The sequence below is a fragment of the Neophocaena asiaeorientalis genome, unplaced genomic scaffold, assembly GCF_003031525.2.
Source record: "Neophocaena asiaeorientalis asiaeorientalis breed wild unplaced genomic scaffold, Neophocaena_asiaeorientalis_V1.1 scaffold174, whole genome shotgun sequence".
Taxonomy (NCBI): Eukaryota; Metazoa; Chordata; class Mammalia; order Artiodactyla; family Phocoenidae; genus Neophocaena; species Neophocaena asiaeorientalis.
In genome coordinates, this window is record NW_020174922.1 from 2,589,177 (window position 1) to 2,604,215 (window position 15,039).

The window sequence follows — 15,039 nt, forward strand, 5'->3', positions numbered from 1 at the left end:
GGTCTTAGTTGTAGCAGGCGGGCTCCTTAGTTGCAGCTCACCAGCTCCTTAGTTGTGGCATGTGGGCTCCTCAGTTGTGGCATGTGAACTCTTAGTCGCGGCATGCATGTAGGATCTAGTTCCCCAATGAGGGATTGAATCCAGGCCCCGCACATTGGGAGCGTGGAGTGCTAACCACTGCACCACCAGGGAAGTCTCCTCTACGTTTAATATTAAGGTTGTCAGTTTTGGAGTGGTAATGGTATTCAGGCCATTTTGTTTTGCCTTTGCCCAAAACTTCATGTGTCAGTGGCAGACAATGGCTGAAGTCTTGATTGGATGGCCTGTTCTCAGAATGCAGAACACCTCCTCTGCAGGGGAGCAGAAAGCCACACGCCCTGGCTGCTTCTCAAGGCCTTTTCCTTTTGTCCCTGGACAGGTGATCTAGGTCCATTCCATACCAGAGGGAAAGAGAGACAACCATGCAGTGCAGTGAGGGACAGCTACTGGTTCCCATCTACAGAAACCAGGGAAAGGAGGCATGGCTCCCGCCTTGGTGCTTAAGGCACAGTTAGCCAAATGTATGTCTGTCCTGCAGTTTAAGTCCCCTTTCTTCTGCTACCAACTCCCCTAGGAAGTCTTCCAGGATTTTCCTTAGCCAGAACAATGGCACAGCCTTGGGGTCACAATGTACTCTATTAGTGAGTTGTTTTCATGTCTATATTTCTCACAGGATAGAACATCCTTGAGAACAGGCCCCATGCTTTTATATTCCCTTTTGCACCTAGCAAAATTTTTCCAAACGCTTAAAACAAAACAGGTGTTATCTAATTAAATAATAATTTCCCCTGGAATCTGTTCATATCAGCCTATTCCAAGAGAAATAATTTAGAAATGACCCTTTAGGAATCCACATGACTATAACATTCAAAAAATTTCCATTAAAATATGAGGCAATTACATGATTTCAGCTTTGTGTCAGACCTCTGAATAATTTTTTTAAATGGCATTTTTTCTGGATTTTTGGATGTTTGCCTTAATATTTTATATATTTTATTTGTTATGATCTCTCTTCTCATTTTAAATAAATACTCACTAGTAATAACATGAAATATGAGGGGCAAAGCCTCAAGTACAAACTCATCTCTCTGGGAGAGGGGTGATCCTGTGCCCTGAGGAGTTTCTAGTTGGCTGAAGTTGCATAATAGTCTGTCTTTTCCACCATCTCCAGACTTTCTTACAAAAACATGAAACAAAGTGTAGACGCAAAACGTACCTGGGTCAAACTGAATCAGCTTAGATGGAGTCATAGTGAAATCCTTTCCAGCTGTAGCTGACACTTGGTTAACCTTAAGAGGGGAAAAACAAAATCTTTTTTTTAATAAAAATAAATATTCTGTAATAGAAAAACATCTAGTCTGATCTCATACTAGACTAGACTCATGCTCTTAAATCTGTTTTTAACATTAAGTGGTTTTTTTATTCTAATACATCATTTTTGACCCATCTTCCTTAAAGTTTTTTTTGACCCATCTTCCTTAAACTTTTTCCTAGACTAATATCAATGGAAGTAAACATAAAACTTTATTTTTATCTTCTCCTTTATAAATGATTTGGTTATTGGAGAAAGTAATGTGAATTTTAAATAGTATATTTCTCTTTGTTGCAAATATCATTTTATTTCATGGCCTTCCCTCTACCCCAACCAGGTCCTAAAATAATGCCTTGAAGGAAAGGGAGAAGGGCAGTGAAGAGAAGGAAAAGCGGGTACTGCTGACAACCGGGGTGCTGACCTGTCAGCCAGCTTAGAGGTATCCTGCAAGCTCAGGGCACTGAAAGCCTTTAGACCAGATGAACTAAAACAAGTCTGGTCCATTTTTGCATCTGGATGAAACCATTCCTCTTCACAGGCATGAATGAGGGCTCTGTGGGGATGACAGTCCTGGGGAACAGCCACACAAAGGCCATCCACACCCAGAACCAAGGGCTTCAGAAGCTCCTTCAAGTAAGTTGTAAAAAAAAAAAAAAAAAAAAAAATTGGTCCAGTCTAAAGAGACAATTGGCTGACCCCTTTTTCCCATCCCCCAGGGCTAAAGAACAGAGGTGATTTAAGGGCTCTGACATCTCGTGCCCTTAACTTCCCCCAGAGGAGCCTAAATATGTGTGAAGAACACATATTTAGTTTGAAATATGGTTGAAAAGGAGTTTGAAAAAGAAGCTTCAGCTGGTTTGAAAAAGAGGTCCTTGAATGAGATGTTCGGGAAAGTGAGTTACTCTATTCCTTCACTTTCTTACAAAGGGATGAAGGGCACAAGTAAAAACTTGCAAATTCCTATTTCTTTGGCCTCAGACATTATCTGCATTTCTAACCAAAGGCCCTAACATGTGCCAGTGGTCTGCAGTGGAAACATTTTGCTCAAGAAGAGTACTGCCTCCTAAGCTCCCATTTCTTCTTTCTCCACAATGCCAAGGCTCCTCCCCAACAACCTTTCCCTGTGGAAAGGCAGCCCATTGCACACCTGTACCCATCATATGCTGGGAGTTACATTTCCCCATGTGGTTCTTGCACGTGCAATTACCTAGTATTTACCACCACTGAGCTTACAGAATCCTACGTAGGAAAAGGAATGGGCTGAGTCAAGGTGGCTGCAGAAATGAGTCCGGTGCAGGTGTGTGATTCAAACCAGGGCAAACAACGTAGGATAAGAGCGCTTTCTTCTCCCTCCTCCCAGCCAAGCAGCCAATAGGCTCCAGGCTAAAGCAGCAGGCTGTGCTGTAAGCAGAGTGGTCCCCGAAGGACTCGGGCTGTTGGCGAAAGGCCTGCAGACTCAGCGGGAGCTTCACTGTGTGCACTCAGCTTAAGCAGACAAAAGGTTCCGTCACACCACGTCTGTTGTTTCTACCTGCCGTGGTGAATGGTTCTGTGGCCCCAAACTCCAGACTGGAGCATATGGTGCTTTTCATGGAGGACCAGAAGAATATTAGAAAACCATCCAGGCGGGTTCTTTCTTTTTCCATAAACTATCTACTGGGAAGGTAGAGGGGATACCCAGTTATCTGATGATTTAACAGTAATAAAACACCCCAGATCAGGGGAAAAGACCCTATGCCCACTAGAAAGATAAATACTGAGTCTGGATATAGTAGGATTTATGTGCACGAGGTTGTGAGGGTGATTTGAACGTATTATTGTAATTGAGACTTAACTGAGATGGCATTTTTTTCCCAGAAGCTAGTATCACTGCTTTTTTCCTTAGATTGAGGAGGGGAACCTTTCAGGCTCATTCACCAGCATTCGTATGTACAGGATTTTCATGCTCTCGTTCACTTGAAGTGCAATTTTTATAGTGACTCCTAAAAAAATCTTTCAATTCTAGAAGCCATAGGTTGTGCTTCACGGCCCATGGCAGTGTAAAGAAATAGCAGGTGACTAGTCCAAAAATAATTATTGAAAATTCCTTATATTTCAGGGCACCTGTATTGATACATGGTCTCTTAATTTTGCGTGACTTGGGTGAAGCTTACGATAGGTGTGTTCCCTGATTTTTTTCATCCACTGAGACCACAGGAAATGGTCCTGGTGCATACTAAGAGAAAGCCATTTGGGGACTTACATTTGCCTACAACTCCCCTTTCCAAAGCAGAGTTTGGCCCAAGTTCACTAGGTTGGATAGATCTCCCTTGTGAAATCAAACTTCAAGAGTTAAAGACCAGATTTAAAAACTAAAAATGGGTTAGAAACATCCTATCTAGGAGCTAATGCACCTAGATAAGTGATGGAGGGACAAGGAGGTTTTGTACTTAGACTCTCGGGAATAGTGCAACACTCATGCAGTTTGAAATTTCCTTAGTTACTCTGAATTCTTCTAAGGAAATAATCAAAGGCACCAACCAGCAACCGAGGTTTTAGCTTGAAAATTGACAGACTTGTTACCTTTACACTCACAAAGGCCGAGTCCATGGAATATCCCTTTCTGATAATTTCCAAGGGCAATACGCCCACATTCTCACAGACCTCATATTCAGTCTGTGACCACTCGATATGAGACCACTTCAGTTCCAAGCTATGCATGTAAGGAAAACAAGAAAGAAAATCATGAGAAATGCATAATGGATGCCCGGGGGGCTCCTCTGCTGGGTAGGAAGCTGAAGCACTGGTCCACACTGGGAGACAGAAGTGGTTCATCAACCTACACCAATGCTACAAGCTCCTTACACTTGTTTGGGATGTTTTAGCTCACAAAGAACTTTTACTGTCACTGTCTCATTTATTGCTCTTAACAATGCTGTGATGTAGAGCACGGATAAGAATTCCATTTATAAATGCAGAAATAAGGTTAAACGTCTATCAGAGGTCTTACAATTATTAGTGATAGAAAAGAGACTCCTACTTGCATCTTCAGAAGGGAAAGGAGCAGGTGTTAAGTTCAAGGAGAAGTTCATTTTTGGAAAGGACACTGATATGCAATCTTCTCTCCTATCTTTTGGCCTCCTTCATCGATACAACAAGATCATTTCCAGGCACAGGTCTTCCCTGAAATTGGGTTCAGTTTAATAACAAGATATCTTTGAGGATGTGCCTGAGAGTTAGAATGTGCATGTGTTTTAAAGCAGTATCTGTCCCTCTGTGCGTATAAAAGGGCTATGCTAATACGTACCTTGGATGCAGCTATACAACTGAATAAACTTGCTAAATACAGGGTGGTCTTTTTTCCCACGCTATATTTAGTAAGCCCAACATTTGATGGAAACTGACTTCTTTAATCCTCATGGCATGGAGAGGGACTTTTTCTTTTCTTTTCTTCAGAAAAGAACACTGAGCTTAGAGAGGTTAAATCACTACCTCGAAGGCAAAAAGCTATGACAAAGCTAACAGACAGCAGAGATGGAATCCCCAGTATAAATCTGAAACCAAATGTACTATTCCTTCTCTACCATTCTTCTTCCCAACTGAAGTTCTTCATGACTCTTGCAGTCTGACCTCAAGCAGGGGACTACAATTTTATCTTTACCCTGAAGTGTTTCCCTTTCTGAGGTGAGAAAACTTGAAATGTTTCACCTGAACATTTCTCTTCAAATATGTTCTTACATCCTTTACCCCCTGTAACCTTTCAGCAATAAAGACATAAGCAATCTTCACTATGATCATTTAACCCACTTCCATTGCTTGTGTTTTATTCACTTCCCTTTCAGTCTCCATTCACAAAACCCTCAGTGGTTGCCTTACTATATTCCCAAAGTTTCACTTAGATTCAGGCTCTTTCCTCTAGACCTTTAAAGTTACTTTACAATTTTCTTTTCCTTTCAGAACTAGAAATTCTGGGTGCTACTATGTAGAGCACAGAATTCACAAATTTCACAGGGCTCTCCAGACTTTCCTGTAGATCATTCATATTAGAGAGTAAGTTTATCCTCTAATAATCACTGTATGTCCTTGTACCAGTCATGTGTCACAGTCACATCCTATAGATTAAGTTCACGAGCGAAACAAACTCAGTAGCACTGTCTCCTACTCCACCAACCCTGGGCCAGTGGGACAAGGGGCGTGTGGGAGTGTGGAATGAATTTGTATGAATGTTTATTCAATCAATACACATGAAATTTATTATAATTGGCATGCTGGGCTTCACAAAATTTTGACATGAAAATAGGATCCTTATATTCAATAGTATTCAAAGACCCCTCATGGGTCTTTGATGCAACTGATTTCAAATCAAGAAATAAAAAAATAAGTGACTATGCTTAAAGAATCACAAGATAACAAGCAACAAGGATGTTATAAATGCTAACAGAAATAACACATTGCAAAGAGTTCCTAAAGGATCCAGATAAATGAGAAAGGAGAACAAAATCAGTGAGAGGGATTGGGGGAAAAGACAGAAAGATAAAAGAGGAGGAAAGGGGAACAATGGGAAGGAGTGAAATAGATACACAGGGATGGATTTCAGCTAAGTCTCAGTAAGGTTCAAATGAGTTTCAACGTTCAACCTTCTAAGAATCCATTCATTGCTACTGCTAACCATGACCAGCAAAATTTCAGCAGTGTGGCTCTGCAGGTGCAGGTGACCCCAAGGCCTAAAGTGAAATGTGGTTTGATTGCTGATCTGGATCCATAAGGGGACCATGCAGAGTGCTGTTCAGCTTCAAAGCATTAAGGGTCTTGGTGTCTGGGAAAGTGCATGCATAACCCTGATACACCATTAGAATGCTTCATAATGCTTAGAGGTTAAGACTGTCATTACACAACATTCTACTTTATTTTCTTAAAACTACTCCCTACAAATAATAAAGATCTATTGAAAAGCCATGAAATTTCAGCCGGGCTATATATTTTCCAGAAAAATACTTAAGTCACGAAGCACTCGCCTACCTAGAGGGTATGTGTGACACATGTTTTGAATGTGTTTTTTGTTTTCTGCAGTATTGTATTGAGGAAGATCTTTCTACACTGAGACTGCAGTTGCTAAAACTCTACACAAACACCTGAAAGAAAAGAGATGTAGTCAATCATTTGGGAATTCTCCCTGAAAGAAGCCACACAGACGTATGCTTGGTGGTATCATGTAGGTAACCAGGTGCAGGACCCCCATGAAAGAAATGTGGGAAGCTCTGGATTGCGAGGTGTCATGCAGACAAGAGTTGGTTCAAATCTTCACATTTTAATGATCCCTCCCTTCTATTATCACAAAGTAAAGCTCACTCTAAGGTCAGAAATTAAGTTTATAGATACACTTTCTGTGAAGCCCACAGGCAATCACTTCAAGTCACTTAGCAGGACACGAGCACTCCTTAAGGCCCTAGGTCACGGCTTCTCAAACCTGACACTATCGACATCTGGGACCAGATGATTCTTTGTGGTGGGAGGCTGTCCTGTGCATTGTAAGAAGTTTAGCAGCATCCCTGGCCTCTACTCATGAGATCCACCAGATTTAGCCACACCACTCCCCTCTGGTTACAACAATCTAAACTGTTTCCAGAACTTTCCAAATGTCCCTCATGGGGAAAGTCATCCCCAGGGGAGAAACCTTCCCTAAGTGACTGTGGGGACTCAAAACAATAGAACATTTTATTTAATGTATAAGCTAAATTTTGGTTCCCAACAACTATCGTGAATGAAAGACACGGGATGGAGGAGTAGAAATTAAACGGGATGGGACTTCCAGTCCCTCTCTAAGTCAAGCACGAGAAAATCTGTTTAATCACTCAATTTAAAATCGCAATCCGTCCCCAAAATCCAGTGTCTGTGATCCCCCTTAATCTGACCAACTTTCATTTTCCAAAGTACATATCGTGTATACCATACTATTTAATTTACTTAGGTACCAAGGAACTTAGCTAAGTACTTAGGTACTTAGCTCCAAGTAAACAAGGGTCTTTGGTTCACTGATGTAGCACCAAGTCCCTTCTAGAGTGACTGAGACATAGTAAGGGCTCAATAAGTATTTGTTAAAGGAAATAATGAACCTTGTTTAGCTTCCTGTTTGAAAAGCTCAGTTGACCACTGAAACTTTTGTTCTCCCCAGCCCTATTAACATATTTCACACAGTCTGAAAAAAAAGCTAGACTAGATGATCCTCACATGTTTTTTCTAGCCCTGACTCACTCTGGATTCTTTAGCTCCTATTGGACTAGAGAGAAAGGTGGCATTGGTAAAAGAGCATTCTATCATAAAGCATGATTTCTTGTTTTCTAAGGCCTGTGCATGCTTCTCAACATTAAACAATGTCTAGAGACAGCTTTGTTTTTCACAATGGGAGGAGGGTGGTACTGGTTATTTAGCGGGTAGAGGCCAGGGACGCTGCTAAGCATCCTTCAATGTATAGGACACCCAACTCACCCTCCACCACTGCCCCACAGCAAAGAATTGTCTGGACCAAGTAGTCAATAGTGTTGAAGTAGAGTCAAAAATATATACTTTCTGATATTTTATTTTGTGGCTACTCGGTTCATTTATATGAAGGAACAATGGACCAGAAGAACCAGTTGGGATTAAAACTCTACTTTGGGATATGGGACATTAATCCAGGTTAACAAGGGTGTGTAAAAAAGGTACTTGGCTGCTCTATGCCTCAGTTTCCTCACTTCCCAAAGTGCAATAATAATGAGTCTGTACTTCAGAGAGGTTAAATGAACCTTAATGAATACTCATTAAGTACTTTGAGCTTCTCAGTGAAAGGTTTTATAGTAGCTAAAATTGTGATTAAATTATTCTTATAACTAGATCTTCACTTATAATCAAGTAGCACATGACTTAAGAAAATCGAAATGGTAAAAAATATTTTTCCAAGTGTTCAATCTAAGACATCAACTCAAAGGGGATGCTATTAAGCTCAGTAAAAATGCTATGAACACCTGCACTTTCATATTTGTCTTTCTCACATGATAATGGGGAAACGGTGTTTAGCCAGGAAGCAGCACAGCTGGTACCCCAAACAAGTGCCTTGGAGTCAGACACATCTCACAACCACTTATTAGTGTGTGATTATGGTCAGTTAGTCTCTCTGGACCTCAGTTTTCATTATCTTTAAAATGAGGGGAATCATATTCACGTCAAATGATGCAAATTAAAATTTGTTAATATGTATAAAGCACCTGTACACAGTGGGTGTTTAATAAGGGCTATTTCCTTTCCCTTCCTCTGTGGTTTCTTAGATCTAGTCTGGAGATAAATACTTTTAACTTCTGGCTTGCAGGTAACATGAAAGCCGAACCTAACTAAGAGTTTCAAACTCTTCCCCTACAATGTGTTTCATAAAAGCTGCTAAAGCATTGCCAAGTTTGCCTGCTAGAAATTCCTTTTCTTTTTTGATTTCTTTAGCTCTTCTCTTTTAAGGCCAAGGATGAATAACAGAACAGCTAGAATGAGGGTAGCCAAAGGCAGGAGAAGAATCAAAGTGCTTAGAATCATGAAGCAGCTACTGAGTTATGCAGAACTTCAGCAAGGGTCAACTTTTCTTTTGAAGTTCACCTTTCTGCAGTGGGCACAAGAAAGAGGTCAACCCTGAATGCATGTTAAGAAACTGGCTTGGTCAGAAGTCAGCTATATTCTGTGGTCTGCAGAGGTGTTTTATGTGGTCCTGTGTAACTGAGTTTGGGTGGTATGCAGACCACCTTGAGATTCACATCGGACTAGAGAACTGTCGTGGGCGTATGAGTGAATCACGCCAAGGCGTGAGCCGATAAGATGAGCACTCACGTTGAGGTCAGGGTGCACCGTGGCCTCTGCCATTCATTCACTTAGTGACTTCTGGCCAATTAAATGCTTTGAGCCTGATTTCCTTATCACCCTCAGAGGATTGTGTTTTGTAGATTAAATTGGACAACATATGTAAAAGCGCCTAGCACAGTGCCTGAAATTCTGGCACTTAACCAAATCTAAATCTTGATGCAAATTTCCATGGATTTCAGTGTTCTAAAATAACTTCTATTTACAATAAAATGTCTCCCAAATGTATCCCTTGAAAAACTTGTTTCATGAGCTATTCTGGGGTAGGGTGGTCTTGGTTCTATAGTCAAATCAGGTTGAGATATGTTGTATACTATACCCCTCTCTCGAAGATTCCCAGTGCATACAAGCATCTTCGTGACTCTGACATTTGATGCATTAAGCAGCACGCAAGCTAGCTAGCAATAACTTGATTACATTAAGATTTGCAAACACTATTTCTAACGGAATAGAAATAGTGACCCTTCAGGAATGATATTCTATAGAAATGCTGCCATGGCAAAAACTTACTAGCAATCAAGATTCTGGGACAATTCCCCCTGAACATGGGTCCTTCTTGTTCTTTAAAGAGCCTCCATTTTGCTCCAGATTGCACCCACCTGTCTCTTCAGCTGTGTTATAGAAGGTCTCACCCCTTTAAACATGCAGAATATGAATCTATTAATACCGTCTAAGCCAGAAAAGGACACAAAGTTCCACAGCATGTAGCTGATTGATTAACAAGCATATGGATTATTCACTTTGTGAATCAACGCAGAGTCAATTTCTAACTAGAGGTGGGCTTGAGCTGGCCACCAAATGTCTCTGGGATCCTTCTTCAGTCAATTGTTGCCCCCTTGTGAATGAACAACAATAGTAATCACCACCACAGGTCACATTTGTTAATGACTTTAAGTATAGAAGATGCTTACATATGTTTTACCTCATTCGTTCCACTGAAGAAATTGTAGTACTGCCCCCACTTTACAGATGAGATAACTAAGGTAAGTAAGCCTTGACCCAGGTCAGTGGGAGAGCCAAAGCTCAAACCCTGTTCTTTGGCTCTCAGTCCAGTGGTTTATTGTGTATTATCTATCCCATAACCCCCAGTGCCTTAGCCATGGAGTACACACTCATATTGAAATGTAAACTTAATTTAAGGTCTTGAGGAGTAAGTATTCCCCCTTTCTTGTTGCTTTGGTGGCCAAAGACTGGAGAGAAAGAAGGGAGCTGAGTCTGTTGCTTCTTTTCCTATAGGCCGTTTCCGCACACTCATTAAAAGTGGGCAAAAAGTCCTTTAGTGCAGTGAGGAAAACCATGGACTCAAGAACCATACTTTCCGCACCTAAATCTTAGCTCCTTCACTATTTAGGTGTATGAGCTTGGAAAAGTCACTTCCTATCTCCTTTTGCCTCAGACTCTTCACCTGTAAATTCTGGATTATGATAGTACCTAACTTAAAGGTGGTTTTGACGATTGAACGGAGAGCAATGAACTAGAGCAGAAACCTACGTTGTAAATGCCTGTGATTTATAATGTATGTGTAAGTAGCTTCCTGCTGGTTGTCATGGGAAGACAGACCACTCTTCATAACATTTGTTTCCTGCTGGGAAAAAAAAGTTCTTCTTGTTCCAAAAAACATCTACTTACAAATGAGGTTAGGGCCAACTATATCCTTCAAAATGTATACAGATAAGCGCTGAGTAGTTTCCTTCCCCCGCCCCCCACCCACTCTAGAGGAGACAACTTAATATATGTCAGATCAAATCAAAGTTATCTGGGATTAACCATCAGTAGGCAGATTTTACATTATATTCCACTGGTTCCAATCATTACAAGCTGAATTAGAAACAACTCCAGCGCAAGTACCTGAAAAAAGGTATCCAGTACCAGTAGAAGCCTATTTTAAAAGCCTCAAGTAAGGCTATAAATTCTGTGAGTCTGCAATAAATTTGAGGATTATTTAAAATCATAAATCATCTTCAAAAACAATGCCCTTGGTAACAATGAGGACTGAAAAGGGTATGTAGGTGAAGCAGTAACAATCTAGCTCTATTTTGGGAAAAAAATTCTCTGGCACCTATGCTGTGTTCTCACGTGGAAGACCAGCAGTCAACATTTGATGAGCAGCAGGTCTGATCAATATTCTGAGGTTTTTTAGTTGAACTATTAATAAGCAAGTGAGATCAATTTATTAATATTTTTGGAGCAGGATTTTTAAAAACAATTTCCTTGAAAATTGGAAGACGTTTGTCTGAATTGCAAGTAGGCAATATATTTTCTATAAAGATTGTAATCCCGAGGCAAGAGCATTTTAATGGTAGGGTGGGCAGCTGTTTTACTTTTATAGCGCCATGATTGTATTTTAATGTCAGGGGACAGGACTTCCTTGCTCATACCTATTTCCCAGCTTCTTGTACTGCGCGCCTGGCCTATAGTAGCCACTCGGTAAAAATCCGGACCAGGTACTGCAGGCAATAGAGGTGGGACCCTGGGAACATGTTTTGTTAAAGACGTGTTTTTCTAACAATGACTACAGAGACCTCTGCTGGCAGATATTGGGACTACAATTCAGGATTAGAAAGAAAAAGCAAGAATGAAGGGAGCAGAGGTGAATTTCTCCATTTTTCTTTTCTTCCTTTGTCCATATTCTGTCATAAAAGCCCCGTAAAGGAGCTGTCCTCACTTATGCGACATAGTTTGACTAGGATAAGGTAAATAGTAAAACTAGGATATATGAACAACTTTCCTTTGAGGTGATTGGGAAGGGTATCAAACTTAAAAAGAAAGAAAAAACACTGCACGTGGACAACTGGGCTATGATTAACCTTTCTGTGATCATCTGACAGCTGGTAAGTTACTCAAGGTATACCTTCCAAAAAAGTTTAGAATAGGGACCTGGTGAGTGAAATTACTATGGTCTGTGAATATTGTTAATTTTGAGCGTTTGTTACTCTGGTTATTCTGAAAGACATACACTTTATACAAATTCTAAGTAACACTTAATATCTCCCCAAGTCTGTTTTCCTCTTTGTACTGTCTTCACCTTACCTGTGGTAGGTTTACTGACTTACAAAAGCAGTCACTAGTTATTGCTTGGGTTTTTGGGAAGAGAAGATGTTTTGCTAGCATTTCCTGACTTCCTCATTCTTCCCAGTTCTAGATATTTTAGAGATTTAGATTTAGGAAACTGTGGTTACTAACACGGTCCTAGAGTGACCTCTTGCTGCATGGTTTGTACATGAGCCTACAAGCTCAGTCCTGGATGCCAGTGAATCGTCAAGACAGAAACCTCTGTGGGTGTGAAAGGACATGCATTTGTAAATGCATGCATAAAATGAATGACCCAGTTAAGTTAATGAATTTAACTTTTTAACGTTTCCACATTCTGTGAAGCCACTGGCTTTCCCATTATCAAGCAGTAATAGAAGTTTCCCTCTCCAAAATCAATTCTGTGAGCTTGTGAAATAATCTATCAATTTGTCCTCTTAGATTCTGATTAAAAAATAACATTTCGCTTTCCTAATAAGATACATTCTGGACATTATATGCAGGACTATTGAATAAGCAAAAGAATTTACATTTGAGGAGTGGCAGAGTTCCCCATGGGGTCCATGACTTGAAATTCTATGGTATCTGAATTTACTTCCAAAGATGGGTTTATGATGTAAAGAACGGTCTTACTGTTTAAGTCCTTTTGGCTAAATTTCTCATGGATAAATTCACCTACAAAAAAGAAGAAAATGAGTTTCACTGGTAATCAAACAAAATATTAAGTAAGAGCTGATACAATTTTATGGCTATTTTATTTCAAACTCCTCTTTAAAAATAGCCAAAGTATATTTTTTAAAGAAATTAATAAAATGTAACTATCTTAAAATTCAAATTCAATGAACTTAAATTAGGCTTCCAAATTACTTTGTCTCAGAAATATTGTACCTTAAATATGAAAATAGAGAGGGAGTAGGAAGATATAGTAATAAAATCTAAAATTCTGTGCCATCCTGTTTAGTGACATATTGTGATCATTGTCTTCATAAAGCAGAAATAAGATACAATCCAGAGAAAACTTACACCAAAAAAATTGTTTTTAATGAACTTACATCACCTTGGAATTTATGATAGAAAACAATGAGTCACAAATATGAATTTGGTCCTGACAATGTGTGTTCCTGTCAATATATTACGATCTGGTTATTGAAAAAAAAGTTGTAAACAACACACAACCGTGTATTAGTATTTAGTTCTCCCACTCAAGATGAATTTAGGAAAACGCAGCTTCAAACCCTCTTTAGCAACTATATTGATTTATAAACTGCATCTATCAGGAAGCCCTGGGGAGTGTTTACCAAATGGGCCTGCACTTAATTAAATTACTGTCTAGCATTGCTAGCCACTGGGTATTTTAAAATGAGCAATTACAAGGAGTAAGGAAGGCAGTACCTGTTGTTGTATTCTCCAGATGTCCATGTTGGGGGCCTCGTAAAATCTTAAAGATGATCTGATTGCCATCAGTGTCGGGGTCAGATGCCTTCAACACGTGGGAAGTGATGTAAATCCCATAACAACCATTTTTCAGGAGCCCCACTTGAGAAGGGGAATGCAAATGTGTGATGTGGGGGGCTGCTTTGTCCACCTGGTCCACCTGCATGATCAATAATTACACACAGTGTTATACAAAGGCTTCTCATCCCCAAGCAACACAGGGCTTTAATGGTTCAACGATGACAAACGCTCCTGAATTTCAGATTCCTTATTGGTTAATTTCTGCTGAAAACTATCTTATTCACAATATTCTCAGCAAATATCATAGTGCCTGGAAGAAAGGCCAACTTTCTACTGTAAACTTTGACCCAGCTTTATTTATTTGTCCGCCTTCTGACTACCCCATTAGGACCTAAACTCCCTGAGGGCAGATACATGTCTTTTTCTCCCCAACGATTCCCTGCACCTGGCACAATGCCCAGCTATAACAGAAGCTCAAGAAATACTTGTTGATTGAATACATTAAAACTGACCCAAGAATTGTATTGCAAACTTAATATTAGTTCTACAGAAGGATTTCTCCTTTTTCCCAGTGTTTGGTGACTTACAGAAGAAAACATAAGGTTTTACAAATGCATTGAACATTTTTGTCATGTCTTTGTTAAGATAGCAAAAACGTTGAGTAGAAATAAAAATACCTCAGTAAAAAGAAGTGAAAGGTGCTTATCTATAGGCACTTGCATATTTGTTTTATTGACAGTGAGAACCGGGTAACTAAACAGGTAGACTCAATCTGTAAAGATTGTGATGGGCAACTACTCATGAGTGAAAGAGATATATAGTTTCAAACACTACAAAGGGCCTCATTCAGGTATCCTATGCAGCTCAGTCCCTCTTCAAAATGACTCTTATAGGTTACGGAGGGAACATTTTAGGATGAATTAGCACAATTCATCACTGATACCACAAAAGAGGTACAAGGACACTTGTACTTCCCTTCACTCCTAATCATTCAAATTTTAACTTTATTTACCTTAAATGATCCTCTTATAATTCTACCAAAGAGTGTCAATGATAAGACTACATATATTTTTGTGTATGATCTTGTGATAAACTGCTATTCAGCTATTAATAAGAAAAGGAGGCAGGACAAACTAGAAACGAAAAATTCCCACAATTCAACGTTAACTGGTAAAAAACAAAACCCAGCGAGTTGTGTAATAGGAGACAACTACACTACCATTTTTGATCAAAACAAATACATATATATGTTCATACAGACACAGACAAAATTCCGGGAGCATTTACACAAACCTGTTCATTTGTCTTGGGATGAGGAAAAATTACCGCTTCTCCTTTGAGTATTTCTG

At 39.8% G+C, this 15,039-nt stretch overlaps 1 protein-coding gene across 6 annotated transcripts in view; it reads right to left on the reverse strand.

Annotated features, from left to right (window-relative positions):
* FREM1 (FRAS1 related extracellular matrix 1) overlaps positions 1 to 15,039 on the reverse strand; it is a 167,660-nt gene that overhangs the window by 19,929 nt on the left and 132,692 nt on the right. For all 6 annotated transcript variants that reach the window (XM_024760474.1, XM_024760472.1, XM_024760473.1 and 3 more), the window contains 4 exons: positions 13,628 to 13,829; positions 12,766 to 12,910; positions 3,914 to 4,043; positions 1,256 to 1,328 (listed from right to left, as the gene is read on the reverse strand). In XM_024760474.1, coding sequence (XP_024616242.1) covers positions 1,256 to 1,328; positions 3,914 to 4,043; positions 12,766 to 12,910; positions 13,628 to 13,829 — 550 coding nt within the window. The remainder of the gene's footprint in view (positions 1 to 1,255; positions 1,329 to 3,913; positions 4,044 to 12,765; positions 12,911 to 13,627; positions 13,830 to 15,039) is intronic.